Source organism: Dermacentor variabilis, chromosome 7, assembly GCF_050947875.1.
Source record: "Dermacentor variabilis isolate Ectoservices chromosome 7, ASM5094787v1, whole genome shotgun sequence".
Taxonomy (NCBI): Eukaryota; Metazoa; Arthropoda; class Arachnida; order Ixodida; family Ixodidae; genus Dermacentor; species Dermacentor variabilis.
In genome coordinates, this window is record NC_134574.1 from 141,653,105 (window position 1) to 141,671,621 (window position 18,517).

Consider the following 18,517-nt stretch of genomic DNA (forward strand, 5'->3'; position numbering starts at 1 on the left):
CAGGCGCGCGTGCAAAAGAAAATTCATGAGCCATTCCACCCTGTGAAGGGAGATGACACCAGCGAAGCTGTTTAATGCACGACACAGAGGTGACAGAATTTTCAACACATGTGCGAACACATTTATTGTCCTGATCTGTACTCATCGTGACGATATAGGTACGCACACGCATTCGCGTGTCACCTCTGTTATTAAACGCTTCCGTCACGTGAGACAACGAATGGCTGAATACCCCCTTAAGCAACGGCTCATACCCCTGTAAACGCGGTTTCCCCATTATGACGACAGAAGAGAAGTAAAATTCTACGCTAGAATGATTAAGGTCCCTAGACATTTTCTTTTTTTTTTTTTTTGTCAGGAAATCTAGGAACCTTATACTCGGTTTCATACATCAGATGCAACGCTGTGGAGGCTAGATACGTCTTTTGCAGTGGCGCTGCGTTTGCACTAAGAAACAGTTCGGTGTCTTTTGATAGATTTTTTGTGAAAATGTTCATTATATAAGGTCAGTTCTGAACGTAAATAAGAATTTGCCCTCAGAAGCAAACAAAGTATGCGCTCATTCGGCTGCCAACACGTTCTTCTATATCAATCTGCTTTTTCGTTGTTGTTTTTTTTATTTGCATCCCGCCGCGGCAGCCTCACGTGCATGCTCGCGCGGGCAGACGCCGCTGGCGCGCAGCGAAGCATATAGACGGACCGCGCGGAGAGATAAACTTTGGTGACCGCACCTCTCGCGTAGAGCTTCCACAGGGTTGCACCTGATACACATAACGGGGTATGCACTGACGTCATCGAGGTCGCCATATTGTAGTACAGCGAGCACGGTGAAAGCCTGTGTGTTATCTAAATCCGCTTATCTCCAGCAGCACAGTGGAAGCTGTGAATAGTACTACAGTATGGCGTACGTGACGTCACTTGAATACTCTCTATATAGGTATGATGAGCGGCAACGGAGACGAACGCGTGAGCTGACACGAGCGTGGTCGCGCGGGTGGCGCCGAAAATTTCTTAAGTTCTTTTTGAAAAAGTTGAACACATTTTTTTTTTCAAAAACGTCCGTTCTTACCCTTGTGCTTGGCACCTCCTTGGGTATCGGGTGTGATAGGGTTAGTTCAAGGACGCGTTACAGGTCCCCGAACCCACATGTAGGGGTATGTGTCATTGGGCTTGGACCCCTTTATGCACTATCACGAGGACGAGTGAGTGAGTGAATAAACTTTTATTGGGGCCCGCAGAACGCGACAAAACGCGCACCCGGCTAATCCCACGACGGGAATGACAGATCTATAGCCGGCCGGATCGCGGGCGCGCTGGACGGTCAGAATTTGGTCCTCAAAGACGGGACTTCGCAGCCCACATGGTGACAGTTTCTGCACACAGACGCCACGAAACCCCTCACCGTTCATAGGCTATTGCGAAATGCAAACGCAACATCACGTGGATGCACAGAGATTCTGTTACTCGTGCGTAAAAGAAATTAAAAATTAACGGGAGAGAATGGCCGCAGCTCTGACGTATCGGAGAAGTTTTTCAATTGAATTGAATTGGGGTTTTCCGTGGCAAAACCACTATTCCATCATGAGGTACGTCATAGTGGGGAGGGGGAGGCTTCGGATTAGGTTTGACCACCAGGGGTGTATTTAACTTTTTCACTAAAACTAACGCTCTACAAAAAACTTAGGTTAGGGTTCAAGCGAGAGTATACGCCTCGCCTCCCCCATCATCAGTGCTCATTGCTGATCTCGAGGTCATCCAGAACCGTTGAGATCGTTTCGTTTCTTTCCGGTTATTCTCTTACTTCCAGCGTTTCTGCAATGAAGTTACTCCTTTAAGCTTCCTGATCTCTCCTGCAGAAGAACAATATTGCACGTCTCGAATCTTTTTCATAAAAATCTTTTTTTTTTTTTTTACTAACCACTATCTCAAGAACGCTCTTCTTACTGCGCTGTCCTACGTCTCGTCACTTGTACATCATCGTTTTTATATGTTCCTGTGTCGAGCTGCCGCACCAACTTCTACTTTCCTTCATTCGTGCCAGAAAACGTCAGCGGAATGGGAGCACCACCCCCGCCTCCATCGCCAGCAACACGGATCAATCGGCGTTCGAGACTTGCGTCCGCAACAGCGTACCACGACTGTACTGCTCCTCTCTATAACGTAACGACATCAATATTATTCCAAATAGATAAATAAACCTGCTACAGACAATTCTCATTCTCAGTTTGTGAAAATTAAAGAAAGGAACCGGGCATAAAGTCGAGGTACCCGCAGTAAAAGCTAGTGCGGAGGTAACGTAAGTTAGCAGAATGTCGAAAGGAAGGTACGAGAAATACTTTTGCAAAGGTCAGAGCAGCTTGCAGTGTAGAAGAGGAAAACGTGTTTATTTCAGTTTGAGGCAAGGAAAAGACGGGGACGTGTATTGCACCATGCCTTGGCAGACATGACGAAACCCACCAAGTGCGTTTTTTTTTTACTTGCTGGTTTTCACACGTTTGCCACTGCTCGGCCCTGTAAAAGTAAAAAGAAAAGCAGGCAAGTAGCCAGAAAGAAGAAAGAAAGTTTGAGAAAAAGCAAGGAAGCGGGGGTAGAGGGGGGGGGGGGTTGATATTGTGGTAGTAGCAGTGGAAGGAGGACAAAAATGTAGCACTTTGGGATGAGTTGTTGGCATGCCTCATAATGCGAGGACTCGTGTAATGAGCGATGATTGCTGTATGGCGAGGCGTGGCGGTTTGACTGTTGAACTTGCGATTTACTCAGAAGAAAGAAAACGTGCTAGCTGAAAATTTGTGCGATTCCCTTCATCAAGTTCTCTCTTTGCTGTCCTATGTGACTCTGTTCTTACATAGTGACTATGCGATTCTGACTCACATTCGCTATGTGAGTCTGTGTAAGCGAAACTTGACTATACCGTTCTGTGATTGTTGAGGAATTACCGTGCAATCGGGCGTGCACCTTCCAGGTCCGGTACCTGTAGTGTACAGTGCATCGTATGCCGTTATTGGATTGCATCAATTATCTGTGTAGCTATACACTTGTGTGTTTTTTTTTTCCTGAACAGACGACAAACGACCCAAGTTTGCAAACTGGCCATGTCGAATGCGTTCTTGTTCCGCTCGAAACTCCTTTCGGGACTCCCGTTTCCTCCCCACTCAACGCACGCTTCGGTCCAAATTTGACGTCGTTGACGTGTGTTTGAAGCGTTGCAACTGATTCCCACACTCGGCTGCTTCTGTTCCAGGGTTGCCATCTCTCGAGAGGACGGGATGGGTGAGAAGGGGGCGGTTGTCGACGACCGACCCTGTCAGCGCGAGGAACCGCCTATCCGTGCGTGAAACAAAGTCTCACGATTTATTTTCTTAATTCTACCATGCCTCTATTTACAAGAAAGGTGCAGTAGTGGTTGCTTGCATGGCTAACACGGCTACCAATACTGATAGAGGTGTATACTGTAACGGTTAAGCAAGAACGGTTAGAACGGTGACAGAGGTTACTGCGAACGGAAGATAAGCAAAACTCCAACAAAAACGAAACCGTCTTTATGTTTATGACCATGCAAACAGAAGACAAAAGAGGAGCACGTGCAGCCTAACTGACCCGCGTCATAGGAAGAAAGACTTGTTCATTAATTGGTACACAGCAGAAGACAAAAAAGGGCAAGTCTGGGCATTAGGCAGTCTCGATCGGGTCAAGCAGGGACTCGGGACTCAAAATATGAGACTGTCCCGCTAAATTCGGAGCCGTTGGTCACCCTATTCTGTTCCCGACTTATCCACTCTTCTCTTTCCTACTTCTACACTTCTTGCCTACCTCTATACTTCTTGCCTACTTCTATACTTCTTGCTTTTGGTTGCCCCACGCCGTAAGAAACGGAAAGCCGTGGCTAGAGCGAGTGGGACCACATACAGTAACTCTCTCCGCGACTAGCCTCTCTGTACCCCCGAAATATTCGCGATGCTATCTAGAGGGTTTAGTGTCGCATCGAGGCAACAAACGGCTAACAGTCTGCAGTGACCTATTCAGTAGTGTGGCAAGTTGGTAGTGTGCTAGTGGGTAGTGGGCCTGTGATCTACTCGGCGGGACAGCACCCAGCACTTACAAAGTGGGTAGGAAGAGGCAAAGAAAGCTTCGCAGTAAAACACATCCCGCTGTTTGAATCGATAGTTATCAGTAGGCGACGCTGTGAGTGAGTACACTTTCCAAGTGTACCGAACACCACTCATATGCACGCAGTAGAAGGTCCAGCTGCGAAGGCAATGGAAGCTTGTTAAGGTTCGCCTGTAAACAGAAGATTCCTATGGCTGTTAACAGCCACGACCTGTTAATAGTAGCTCAATAGTTAACGGTGGAACTTGATAGTTAATAGTCATAGCCAGTCATGGGGCCCTGTTACAGGTGTTCGCACAGCTTTGGATGTTTCGCTCCGCCGTCTGGAGGTGCAATGGGCGCGCGTGGTCCACAGGTGTGACATCTAAATCGAAACACTGAAGCTCAACGTGTCGTTCCATTCCTTGCCGTTCACCAAAGGGAATCGTCGTCGCCATTATCATATTTTATGTGCAGGGCGAAAAGGAGGTCGCTCCCGGAGATTCCCAATTACCCACGTCTTCAGCGAGCCAGCGGGTGCCGGGAGGTTTTCGAGTTTTGTTTCCGAAAAAAGTTATCTCCCATCCTCGACTGATCTTCCCTTTTCGTGGCGCCCGTTGGGTAAATCTAACAGAGCACCGGTTATCTGCCCTACGTCTTTATACGGCCCCTCCAACTCCATCTTTTTTTTTGTTCGTATTAATGTGAGCTACAATATCGGCTGGCGCCTGTTGCTCTCTTTCCAATCCACGCCGCTATCTTCCCGTCTCTTAAAGCTGCACCTGTTATTTTTCGCCCCATTACTCGCTCCAGCAGGAATTTTCTCATTCCAACAAATGAGTATTAATCAATTAATCGGGAAGTTAATGGATCAATCGTCCAGTCCCTGTTTCCTGCGGTTGCTCAGCTGTTTTTTTTCTCTCTCTCTAAATATGGCTCATGCCCACTACGGGAGAATGGAGGACTGGCCAAGAATCAGATAGGATTACAAAAAAAATAGTCAAAAACTAAAAGAAATCGGAAGAAAAAAAATAGCGTAACGTTCTGACAATCTTAGCAAGGAAATCACCTTGGTTCGAAAATAAATTATACGCTAGCTAGACAGACAGCCCTGTGGCAATGCCCCAAAAATAAGGTTCCTTCTAAAGGCGGGATATTACGAACGGGAGAATTCAATTCAATACGGCTAAAGGGGTGTTCCTAAATTAACTTTGTGTTTTCGTGGATCTTTTGCTTTTCCTTACAACATTCCTATCGAATCTTGGCTTATTCCTTCCTCGCAGTGGGTTCATGCAATCTCTTGGGTTATCAGCACTAGCATCATTTTCTGATGGAGGGCTCCGGGGACATCCGGCTGCCGGCCAAGGTGCAGCCCTCCACCTGGCCCCCGGCCAGGACCCAAGAGCAACGAGGAGGTTCCCTCACAAGGTGCGCATTTGCTTTCGCTTTGACCTGAAAACAAAAGATTAAGAGGAAACTTCAGCTAGGAAGCTCATACCCAAATGCGTAAAAAAAGGAGAAATTATTTTGCCGGACATGCCCTTCGATGATTCTGATTATGCTTGCGGCATTTAAAAGAAGGGAAAAGAATCCGACAGAATCCATCTCACGAGTAATGTCGACGTTAGTGCGATTAGCATCAAAGCAGTGTATAACGATTCACCGTATATATAGTGCCAAGTTATTCACTTCTGTGTAACTGACTTGCTTAACTTCTTGCCCCTTGTTCTGTTCGTCTCATCCTGCCCAGTGGCACACAGCGATGCTGGAGGATTGTCCCAAGAATGCTTCTCGGGCCCCAATGACCAAAATTGTTTATTCAACCACACGTACCCAGTGGCAGCAGTCACACATATATACAGCGACCCACATTGCACTGTTCGGGCACATATATGTATACACCCAGTTGCACATGCAGTCCGGCGCCTCTTCAACGAAATGACTTGTATGACGAAGGCACAACGCTGTCCCGGCTTCCACTGCGAGGAGTGCGGTGCGCGACCTTTACAGCGAAACGACCGGTATAACGAAAGATTTCGCATGCCCCGGGCAACTGGGTTACAAAGGCGTCCGGGGCCACTTACTCGGGCACTCCTCAGTGGCGCATGCCCGGATGCACGGGCGTACCCAATGGCTCAAGTTGTACGTTTGGGCATATACCCAGAGGCACATGCGCAGCTGCACATACGTATGCAGTCGTCCTAGAAAATGAGCTCTCGGGCGAGTAAAACTCTTGCTTGGGCTAGTTGGTTCATGCTTGAATGAGTAAAGGCAAGGCGCAAAAGACAAGGACTGAAGAAGGACACAAGCGCCGGTCTTGTCATTTGTGTCCTTCTTCAGTCCTTGTCTTTTGCACCTTGCCTTTACTCATTTTTGGGAGAGTTGGTCACTTATTTTGCAGGACATAACAGCAGCGTCGAAAAAGGCCCACAAAAGAAAGGAACACTGACACTGAGCACTGAGCAGCGATTTTCCGTGTCTGTCAGTGTTCCTTTCTTTTGCGGGCGCTTTTTGACTGCTGTTATGCTTCCAATGACCCAAGGTGTCTATTCTGGTGCACACCCAATGAAACACCGTTGTCAATTAAATAAAACTTGGGAAGGCCACCGCAGCGGGCGCTCTACAACTAACTCCACTGGCTACGCCGATAACTCCGCTGATTATCGATTATGGTAACTCCTCTGGTTATGCCAGTGGTTATGCCCACTGGGCACATGCCCATTCGGCATGTGCCCAGTCAACATCATGCGTAATGCAAAGGGGATGAAGTTCACGGAGAATGCTAATCGCATTAAAAAATTCAAATCTACGGGCTGTAGCACCAGGTTTTTACTTCTATCAACAATTTGTCTCGACCAAGAATTGCTGACCAAGCGCGGAATTTGGGATAACTGAAGCAATAAGTTCAGCATTCGGCAACTGGGCAATGAAAAAAACATCACAGTTCCCTAAACTGAACCACTTCAGATATCTAAAACGGACAAAACGGGTCTACGTATTATGCGCCTCTCTAAATAATAGCACTGATTTGTAGGCAGGACAACACCCTCGTAAGCACAGTAACCATTTCACGCCGTTGCTGAAAGCTCAGATATCATGTTCGCCCGCTTCATTTGCTCTAATAGACGCAGCTTACAGAATCGCGATATCTGTTTTTGCTGCAGAAGATGTGGATTTGTAAACTTTCGTTGTCAGGTTGCTTTTAGGCCTCTTGGTTTTCGAGCAGTCCTTGTAAACACCAACAAAAAATGGTAGACCTTACGTCCTAATTTAGCTCGTACAGTCGGTGTAGAATTCAGATTTCTCTCATAAACGCAGAAAATTTCATTCGAATCGCTTGAGTACCGGTTGTCAAGTGAGATCGTTACGGCGTTTTATGTGTTTCGCGTGCGTTTCAAAAGCTTGGACAGTGACTGGAGCGCGGGGCGGATGGAGAGACGCCACGGTCAGCATGTTTTGTCGCAAGATTCTGCTCAACTGTAGTAATGTGCCGAATCTATTTACTGAACTAAAACACTTACGTTACCTGAAGCAAATGTTTTACAAAAATTCATTGGAAGATTACCCTTATATTTGGAAGTCAAGCTTGAAAAATTAATTTTGAGTCAAATTGCAATGTGAATGTCATTGATTTACTTCAGTCAAAAGCCCACATTGCGAACAATGTTTGAGACAAGTTTCAGCTTTCTAATTTCATTAGTAAATTATCAGATGATTTTTAAACCTTCCTTCACCGAAATACAAAGACAGATAGTTACAAAAGCTCACAGTTCCAACAATTTTAAATGAACTTTTAATACATCTCGGCATTTTATTGAAGAATGTCATTACTAAGCACGCACAATTTTTAAGAATTTTGAATGCAATGGAAGTCGAGAAAATCACAAAATATTTCACCTCTCGCATGTGCCTACCATCCCGCCTTATTTATATTCTAGCCTGAGGTCCGCGATCTTGGTTAGGTCGCACAAGCTGCGAGAAGAAGCACGCTTGCGGGTTTTGCATAGATAGGCCTTTTACTCATCACCTTGTCAGGTCGTAAAGTCTTACCTCATCCTCGGCTTGGAATTCAGCGTCTGTGTTATCCTTATCGTTCCTCTCGTGCCCATGTTTTTACAGGCCTAATCTTTCAAATAATGATTCCCATGCCACCTTTACGAAAGTGGTTACAAATATTGTTGCGTTTCTATTGACTTTCTATTGTGTTTTCCTAGAACTTGTGAACCAGTACCTTTGTCGACATAACTTCCTGAAAGCCCGCACAGACAAAATAGCGACTTCGCGCAAACTATAATGTTCAACGCATTAAATTTGTCCACTTTTCACGCTGTCGTGAATATCTTCAATTTACGGAATTGCAATAAATCGTCGAGCTCGTTTTCGAGTTGTGGAGTAGTAAACTGCGTGGCTGTGCTTTATTCCTCGATATCTATTGATTTAGATATCAGAACCGAAACACCAAATATGCTCCCCACCACAGACAAGAATTAAACTTATTTTCTTTAAAATATGCAATCACTTTTTGCTGAAATCCGTTCAACGCTTGCTCGACGAGGGTATTTCTAAGTCTCGCGTGCGCTTGAATAGAGAATTGAGAGCTGACCCCGGACGCAGCTACAAACGATATTATGTAACCCGTGTTATTATGTCATCTGATGACGATCCTACAATTTCATTTACAATTGACATATGCCTACATTTGTCTAAGCAAGTTACACTTACGGACAATGATAGCGCTTGTGGCATCACCATTAAATCGCAGTAGCGACAAATTACCATCTATATAGCCGGTGTGATTATGCGTCACAATATAACGTAATCTAGCATATACCTTATCTCTGCTCTATCTTGTACAGTTGCCTATGCACTTGTCGATTCCGCTCGCATACCTTCTCGGTGTTTTTTTTTTTTTTTTGCAGTTGTATACTGTTGATCTCGCATCACTGAACCCCAGTTAACATTCCAATTATAACACAAGCACAGCTCAACAGACGGGGACAAGACAGAAAGACACATACGGTGCTGACTTCCAACGCTTTTCTTTTTTTTTTTCAATCAGCTTGGAACTCGTCTTGGTAGGTGGACGTTCACTCCCGTTCTGACTGGGTGAAAATATTCGCATTCCATTAGAAAGCGCCGAGCTATGTTGAATTTTGTTGCTCAGGTACGCCATCTGTTTTAAAAACTCGGCAACAAAAAAAGGGCGCCAAGATCGAAATAGGCCGGCTGGGCGGCGCGCCAAGGCGCTGGTGCTGAGATTCCCAGACGTCCAGACGGGCTAAACACAGAACACAGTTGGGAACGTCTCGTCTGCTGCAGTGTCTGAATCATCAAAGCCAACTGCAAGAGAAATCCCCACCTAAGCTTCATTTGTCACAAAAGAAAAAAAAAAGAGTGTAGCAGATATGCCACCAAAGTAATTGCCGCAAATCCGTAAGGCTAGCAACCACGGTGATCATTGATTAAGAGTACTGAGACTGCTGGGTAACAGTCATTACTGCGGGGATCATCGAACTGCAGTTTGCAGCCGATGGGAGAATTACGTATGAGGCACACGCTGCATACGTACTGGCGCATGGCGCACCACAAATTCAGCTTCGGAAGTCCTCGATGGACGATGTAACGGAGTGCGGCGCCGAGGACGCGTCAACACTCGGCCACACCGCTGCACAACAGTGCTTTGTCACATGGCGAAAAAGAAAATGATTGTCGCGAAGAGCGCAGAGCTGGTGCACCCTAACCGAGCCAAGCAGAAACAGCAATCAGAATCAGAATTTATCGTTAGAATTTGGGTCAAATTACATGTATTTAATATGCAGGAGGAGGTCCCATAGTCAAAGACTGTATCGGGACCTCCTGTACAAGAATAGTGATGATAATTGACATCTCAAAGCAACAGTAGCATACAATAAGGTATTATACAAGCAACAGGAAATGAACGTTAACAGAGCAAAATACAGAATTCATTACAAATAATAACAAGGTTTAGCTTATCTCACAGTAACATAAAGAATTGCATGGGAAAAAAATATACCAGTGGTTTATTTACAAGAACAAAAACAAACAAAAAAGGCAAAAAAAGCAAGAAAGAACGGGGAAAAAACGGTTACAGTAAATTTTCTCATTAGTTTGTCAATAATAAATACATTTTGAGTTCCCTTTTGAATTGGTGTAAAGATCTTGTATTTTTCATAATGAGAGGGAGAGTGTTCCATACTGATATGGAAGTGAATTCCACGGTTTGTTTACCGTAGTTAGTGCGGATTCGTGGTAAAAGAAAATTGTTATTTAACGCGAATCTGGTGGTACTATTAGTTGTCAGGTTAGATAAAAAAAAAAGATGGTGAAAATGTGATCGACGGTAGCTCATTATGTAGAAATCTGTAGAAAAAATACCTAGGTTGTATTTAGTGAGTCCGGAAATAGTAAGGATGTTATTCTCGTGTAGTAGGGAAGCGGCATTAGAAAACCACGAACTATAGGTAATTATTCTGATGGCTCGGTTCTGAATTGTTTGTAAAGACGTAATATGAGTATTATAGGTGTTTCCCCAACATATGATACCATAAGTAATGCGAGAGTGGACGAAAGAGTGGTAAAGTGAGAGCAATGTGGTACGCGTGAAGTAAGGGCGTGCTTTACTTAAGATGCGTATACCATAAACTATTTTCTTGAGTAGGTTGCGCGCTTTAAAAAAATAATAATATAAGGACGTATAGTAGAGAAATGCGAAGCGAGACGAGAGCGGAGAAAAACGCAGAGACGAAGCAGTGTTCGGAAAGAACCAGGATGAAGAAAGCGTGAAGCCGGTAGGCATTTCGTACCTTAACCACGCCACTGTCTCACGAGGGTCGCAAGACCCATAGATGTTGCAGGCCAGCAAAACAAAGAACGCACTCAGATTCTCAGACGGCCACAACGAATCGCGTAATTATTGTAACTAAACTTGTCTCTCTTCTTTTTTTCTTCAGTGAACGTTCTTACTTCAAGTACAATAAGATGTGCAGTAGCTTGTAAATTAAAATTTATCCAACGCTAACATGGCATCGTTATTAGTCTTCTGCAATGCTGCTCGAGCCTGAAATTCCAAACCGCGCTGCTGTCGCTCCACCTACTTGACCAGGGATGCTACTTTGACAACAAATTCCACCCTGTTGGCATTTGAACGCGAAAGCGCCCCCTGTCGCAGAAAATCCGGCGTCGGACGTCGTTCAGGCAAAAATATTTTCGAACCACCCATATCCAGGCCCCCCATGTGGCGCAAGGAAGCTCGCTACTGAAATAATTGAATTTCTCAAGCTAAAATACGTAGAAGAATCGTAACGTATGACTTACGCACAACATACAGACATGATAGCGTCGGACTGTAATTTGACTATACGAGAAAACATCATGCTGTTACGCGAAAACTAAAAAAGAACGCCTTTTCCAGCATTTATACCATGCATAGACCGGCCGCGGCGATCGCCATTTGCGCGCGCCGGCGCGTGATTATCTCGGGGGCCACGGAGCAGTGCGCTCGGTTTCTTGCAATACCTCCAGATGGTGCTCGCCTCCGCCGCATCGCGACCCACGCAAGAGGCCGCGTTTCTACCAAAAGGCCTAATGCTCCGAGGGACGTTAAGAACGCCCGCCTTCGTGCATAGCGTTCGCGGCCAGCGGTTCCCTGTAAACGTTACGGCTACATACGCTCCAGTTGTCCGGAAGCATGAGAAGCAGTTAAGAATATTTGAACGGTACCGCGTTCCACTCTTAAAGGCGAGGCTTAAGCGTCCTCCATATTTTTTAGCCAGCCAATCAGACAGGTTGTAGCAGCCGTACGAACGAATCAGAACTTACAATTGAGATGGCGAATTCAAAAATGTGACGGAATTTCACGGCGTCCTGCTCAGCATACTGATATTGTCGTCAATTGGCTTTAAACCGGATTTCAGCCACACATTCGGGACTAATATGAATCGACCTCCTCAGTTCTCTGCGGCGCCACCCAGGTAAACCCCACGTAATGTCTGCGCAGCGGACATTCAGCGGCTCACCTACATCTGTTTAATGACACATGCAATTACATTGTTTCTTAACATAAACTAGAGATGTGCTATCATTCAGTGTATGTGCCTGCTGTTCAATTTCTTTTTCTTTTTTCTTTTTCCAAATAACAAGAACCTTATTGAAAGACGCCGTCTCACGTCGCGTGTAGGTCCTCTGTTCGACGTCCCTCTCCTGCCGCTGCTGCTGCTCATTCTTCTACAACCGCTGATGCCGCCCCCTGGTGGCGGTGCATTCAGATCGGCGCTATAGGCTGGAAGTGGCGTGGCGCCGCCCTCCTCGCGCTCCTGGTGGCCGTCGCGATCCTTGGACTCGCCGCGGGCATCTTGTTCGCGCAGAAATACCGTGCGTATAGTAGACGTGCCATTCCTGCCATTCAGTCCCGGAATTATTGCGCCATTAGATGTACAGGCGCCGACACTTCTGTCTAGAACACCGAACACGCTTCGGCAGCGCTGGCCTTGGCCCAGGGCCGTATACGTGTCCCGTTCGCCTCAGTTTCTAGCGTTTCTACAGTTTCGCCCTTCATTCTACAGCTTCGAATTGTTGTACGCACTATTCGGCTTTGGACGACGTACAGGCGTCGGCACTGCTGTATAGAACACCGAACACGCTTCGGCAGCACTGAACTCGGCCCAGTGCCGTATACGTGCCCTGTTCGCCTTGGCCCTTCGTTCAATACTTTCGAATTGTTGTAAGCACTATGCGGCTTTAGACGACGTACAGGCGTCGACACTTCTGTCTAGAACACTGAACACATTTTTGCCAACGCTGTCAAGGTGACGGCCGTACGTGTCCCATCCGCTGCACACTGTGACTGTTGAAAGTTGTCCTGTGTGGTGTCAGGACGCAGACGTGCAGAGATCATCACTTCTTTCTAGGACACCTTGAGCACTACGGTGCAGATCGCAAACAAACAAACGAACCAAGAAACAAACAAGAAGCAACTTTAGCATAAGTGTGCAACACTGCTAGTAACCTGTTCTTTAGTGCGGCTGTCCATCAGATGTAGGCAAAAGTAAGGTAGTTTGCATTAAAGCCGGCCATCCTGAGACGTATAGTCAAGAAATCGAGGCTACCGTAAATCAAAGAAAATTAACATCAAGCTAACTAGAGAGGGGTCCCGACATACAGGCGCGTCGACAGGAAGCTCGGGACCAGCTGCGATGGCGCCTACCCAATTATATTTAAAACATAGAAATACTTTTATGAGGCAGCCTATGGACTGATTTGAATGAAATGTGTTGCATATAAAATAGAAAAGCAAAATTTTAGTATGTTGGAAGCGGAATTTTGATTTAGATCATGCACGTTTCTTCTTTTTTACAGATATTGCCATAAATAAGTCAGTTGAAAAAGATATAGAAGCACGAAGTTTACCCATCTGTAACTATGCATCAAAAACAGATATCGCAGTTCTGTAAAGTGCACTTCGTAGAGTATCTAAAGCGGACGTTATATCAATTTCCAGCTTACGTAATGTTATTACAATGGTTTCGCAAAAGTCTTATAGTCACATATTAGTGTTGTACTTGAGAGTCACCTATACCATCCATTTTACCCGCTATTATATGCAATTTACAGGGTTTTGATGTCATTTTTCATTGCCGAGTTACGGAGTTGTTAACTTGATAGCTTCATTTCCCGAAAAGTTGCAGTGTTCAAATATTTTTATTTAAAACACTGATGACCTAAATCAAAATTTAACATTCACTGGATGTCAACTTTATTTTTCCTCTAAATGCAACAAACCTAATCTCAAATTTGGTGCAGCGGTTGACGAGATGAACGATTTCTCTGTTCGCGTGGATTTATGTATAGGGGCCACCGAGCTAAAGCTTCCTCTTATTTAACAGATGTTTATGTCACTGCGCAACAAAAGTCGATTACACAGGCGCGCAGAAACGTAACGCAGACACACCCGGGTGTCGTAATGTCCAAGTAATACTGGAAAGCAATCGCTCTGTGAGCGGATTTCTCAACAAAACCTACCAATTCAGATTGCGTCGAGCACGCCATCACATTAGGCAAGACTATTTCGATAAGTAGAATGCAGACGAAAACACTGCAGCAGGTTCGGATACATGAAGGCGCTAGCCTTGCGTCGAGCGATAGCTTTCTGATAGTTGTTGGCAGGCCGGGAACGGTCACCAGTAAAAGAAAAAAGAAGAATATAAACAATGTACACCGTGCATGCCAGTACCAAGTTGAAAAAAAAAACAAGTTTTACAAGGAAAGTCCTTGGGGACAGTCAATACACGTCTCTGTTTAGCGAACCACGGTCATGCGGGCCGAATGCTTCAGTGTGGCTAGAGCACAAAGAACTCATTTAAAAAAAAGATAACTGCGACAGAGGGCGAACCCCTAAAAGGCCCTCAACAATTTCCAGACGCAAACTTTAGGTCACGCTCGAGCTGAACCTTCACAGAAGATCACTGAAGTCTGTAGACGCTTACCCGAAAGACAGGTGGAAATACCGCGACGCCTGTCCACGCGTGCGCTGTAGCAAGGTTCGTTGAAAACATTTACACCGCCGCGATGGGATCGGTTGTTACGGCGTTGCGCTGCTTATTCGCGAGGTCGCGGGTTGGACTCCCGACCACCGCGGCAGCATTCCCACGGTTGGGGGGGGGGGGGCGTTTGTAAAAAAAAAAATCTTGGGAAAAAGGATTGAAAAAAAGCTTCGTGTACCGTGACCTTCAAAAAGCCCACGTGGTCTAAATTAGTGCGGCGCCCTTTGTATTCGGCGTCCCTTATAACCGACTGTGTATAGTTCCAGGAGCGTTAAGCGGCACGAGCCCACAGTTATTTACGCCAAGCTCTGACAATAACGGGCGTTAGGCTTCTTTTTTCTTAGCCCCGGTAAGCTCTGCGCATGCGCAATCTTGGCAGCCGGTGTCGGCAACTGCATGTTAGCTGGCAACGCTAAAATGCTAACACACTGCGCTCCTGCAAATTCCGTTGATTGCATCGCGACCAGATAATGCTCGAACTTCCGAGTGACGTCGCCACCAGTCTCGCTTTTTAAGGCGAAGCGAGTTGGGGCGTACGTCGACGTTTCGTCGCCGGACATGTTTGCGGGTATATGTGGACATTCTTTTTTATCGTTAACGGAATTTAAAAAAAAAATTGCCCGTGACAGGTAGCACATGTTCTGTAGTTTCTTGAGCCAGATTGATCTCCGAGGTAGACAACTTGCGCAACAAATGAAAGTGAATATTTGACTAATTGACATATATTTCCTACGTAGCTTTTAGTCTAATTACTCTAGACCACAGCTTGCAATTTGCCCATTGTAGCCGGTGAATTTAAAAGTCATATCCGCTTCGCACGAATCCTGAGCACGACACCAGTTTAGAGATGCGCGTTCCCAAAGTTTGCAACCAAATGCATCAGTGTTCCAGAAACTTTCGAGCTTAAACGCACAAAAGGGCACATAGTTAAAAAAGGAAGCGGAATAACGGAGCGTTTTTGCCCCTAGTTTGACTGCGCTTACTTAAAAACTGGTGCTATAGTTTCAGAAGTCGTTCCAAGTGGACGCGCCTTCCGAAATCACTTGCTTCAATTGTTGTACTAGATGCACTACTTACGCTAAGGTATCCAGATAAAAGTTGATTAGCGAAATTTTGTTAATTGGCGAATTACACATGTCGATTTCTAGTGTAAGCAATGTCGGCCTCTTAGAGTAGTCCACCTCATATGAGTAGATTCCTGCTACGGGCGACAGGCGATATAGAAAGAAATATTTGTTAACTTTAATAAGAATAGATTAATTGGACATTAATTACGAAACGTAATTAATAAAACTAACGGTGTTTAGACAGCTTGGGTCACCGGGTATACGTCACTGGGTGTGGCTCCCACACTCGGCCAATCCTCCGGAGTTGGCTTTGTGCCAGTGTGACAGAACGTGCATAGAAACCTTAAAATGTATTTCGGTGTGTATAGTACTTCTCCGTGCACACACCTCTTAGCCATTAGAAGCATTCTGTCTTACTATAAATGTAAGCACTACAGTATATAATACACTACTTGACCGCTCGCTAAACAACATTTACGTTATTCACACAGCCGTTGTCTACACAAAGCATGTATGGTCAATCGTGATGATGATGAGTGAGTGAGTGAGTGAGTGAGTGAGTGAGTGAGTGAGTGAGTGAGTGAGTGAGTGAGTGAGTGAGTGAGTGAGTGAGTGAGTGAGTGTGCGTGTGCGTGTGTGTGTGTTGCTCAAGGGCCAGACATGGCCAAAGCGCGTCATGCAAACGGTGATACGGCGTCAATGAATTGTCAGTGAGACGAAAAAGATAAATCGCGATAGCTAGATGTAACACGGCCGCAAAATGGGCTGAAAAATTGGTCGCTGTAAAGTGCGTTTACATATGTAAGTGTTAAAATAATGACTATGACTATGATGACTATGATGACTATGACTATGATGAATCCCGATGAACGAATGGTGCATAATAAATGAATCACGACTTTTTTTTTATTAGAAAAGCACTCGTGCTTCAAGTTGGGTAGGCGTCAACGACGTACACAGTTTGACCGCGCCTTTTTTTTTTTTTCTCGTCGTGATTCTCTTGCGCAGTGGACGCTCCTGTCGCAGTCTGAACGGCAACTGGCGACCACAACAACGTCGCCCTCTCGTCTTCCGCGAGCTGCAGCGTCCCACACCAGATGGGACGAATCTCCGGAGGAAGGGACCATCGGAAACGAACCCCGCCGCATACAGAAACAAAAGAGAAAAAAGAAAAAAAAACGCAGACACACAAGGAAAGAAATAAAGCGCAGAAATCTGCGGACGCGTCAAGCTTAATCCCCCGCCGCCGGCGTCTACACGTAACGACAACTCTCGCGTCTTCGAATGGCGAGAAAGGCGAAAGGGGGAGGGGGACAGTACGTAACATAATTTCGACGGAACAAGGAAGAAATCTCTCTCACCCGAACGCGGCCGGGCGTACACTTGCGGTGAGTCTACGCCGCCTAACGTTTTTGTTTTGCTTACGCCTTCTTTCTTTAGTACTTTTTTTTCCCACACCGGTGCATGTGTGTGTCTGTGGCAGTTGGTCAAGGGCAATGAGACGTGTGAGAGCGCGCGACACTACGATGGCGAAGCTGGCGGTGGACGGCCTTCCTTCATCAGTGAACCGTTTTCCCCCCTCGCGCGCGCACCCTCCAAGTCGACGCCCCTGGCAACGAAAAAAAAAAAAAAAAAGAGAGGGGGTAAGCGAAGTGCAGGGAAAATGCATACGGAAGCGCACGCACAGTGTATGCCCCGATATCGTCTCTCGCGTGGTTGGGCAAAGCCAGATCCCAGTCAACTTCGACGTATATACTAGAACGGCGTCCCCACACCCCCTATACCCCACGCGCGCGCGCGATCCGCTTCTTCCGCACACCTCGCGGGTCTCGTCAGTGGCCGCGGACCGCGGCGCGCGTATGTCACGCGGACGAACAACTTCTCATGGACGCAGCGTTCTCTTCGCTCTCGTTCAACACGCTGCAGCCTAAACGTCGGGGCGTTCCCGAAGTCGAGCACTCTTCCCGACGCGACGCCCTGCGCATGTCCCGCGGCAAGACGCCGTATACTTAGCACCCGCGGCGGATCGTCTTCGCCCCTCCACGCCGTCCAAGGACGACGCCTAACCGACGGCGACGCGGCTCCTGGCCATTGTCTTCGCGCCTTGTTCCTTAAAAGCGCGTCGCGACCATTTCAGCGCGCGCGTGTTTGTTGTGTGGCGTGACCATTGTCTGTGTAAGGCCGTCCGGACCGGCCAGCGCTGCCCCGCCGTCTGAGTCACCGTGCCAGTAAGCGAGCTCTGTCTTCCACTGGTGGATGCATCGTGGACGCCGCCGGCGAGCGAAGCGGTCATCCGGGAAGTCCAGGCTCCGAGAAGATCCATCGATCCGCGCATCGACGACGTCCTCAAGGCAGTGGTCACATTGTCTCTAGTCCGCACCTGCGTGCGCACCGAGTGTTGTTCTCTTGCTATTGACAAGCGAGCCCGGCCAGCTGGTTGACCGAGCGAAGGCAGCCTTCTGGCAAGTGCGTTTATGAGGACTGTTGGATCCCTACGTCAAAGGTAGGGTGAAGCAGTCATCACACAGTCTATCTGTGCGTCTGTGTGGGTGCAAACGGTTGCCCTCTTGCTGTTGACGAGGAAACTGGCCGTTTTGTGGAGGAGCGAAGCAGTCTTCTGACGAGTCGAAGCTTTTGAGAACACTGGTTTGTCCGTGCATCGACGTCAAGTGAAGTAGTCATCACACTGCCTCGCTCTGCATCATCTTTGCGCGCACAAACCAATTGCCCCGTTGAATAGCGAATCCGGTCGTCTGGTCGAGGAAAGGAAACAGTCTCACGAGAAGTCCATGCTTGAAAATACTT

At 46.6% G+C, this 18,517-nt stretch overlaps 1 protein-coding gene across 1 annotated transcript; it reads left to right on the forward strand.

The window, feature by feature from the left end:
• The first annotated feature begins 3,241 nt into the window (after positions 1 to 3,241).
• On the forward strand, positions 3,242 to 16,850 carry LOC142587181 (uncharacterized). The gene is made up of 4 exons (XM_075698063.1): positions 3,242 to 3,327; positions 5,370 to 5,514; positions 12,284 to 12,477; positions 16,721 to 16,850. The coding sequence occupies exons 2-4, from the start codon at positions 5,417 to 5,419 to the stop codon at positions 16,741 to 16,743; spliced, it is 315 nt and encodes a 104-aa protein (XP_075554178.1). The 5' UTR covers positions 3,242 to 3,327; positions 5,370 to 5,416; the 3' UTR covers positions 16,744 to 16,850.
• Positions 16,851 to 18,517: the final 1,667 nt, after the last annotated feature.

What these genes read in the sequence shown, in the direction of transcription:
- LOC142587181 (XM_075698063.1), top strand. Translation starts at nt 5,417, where the DNA reads ATGGAGGGCTCCGGGGACATCCGGCTGCCGGCCAAGGTGCAGCCCTCC. An exon ending in CGAGGAGGTTCCCTCACAAG is followed by an intron (nt 5,515 to 12,283) that starts GTGCGCATTTGC and finishes CGTCGCGTGTAG; the next exon opens with GTCCTCTGTTCGACGTCCCT. An exon ending in CTTGTTCGCGCAGAAATACC is followed by an intron (nt 12,478 to 16,720) that starts GTGCGTATAGTA and finishes TCTCTTGCGCAG; the next exon opens with TGGACGCTCCTGTCGCAGTC.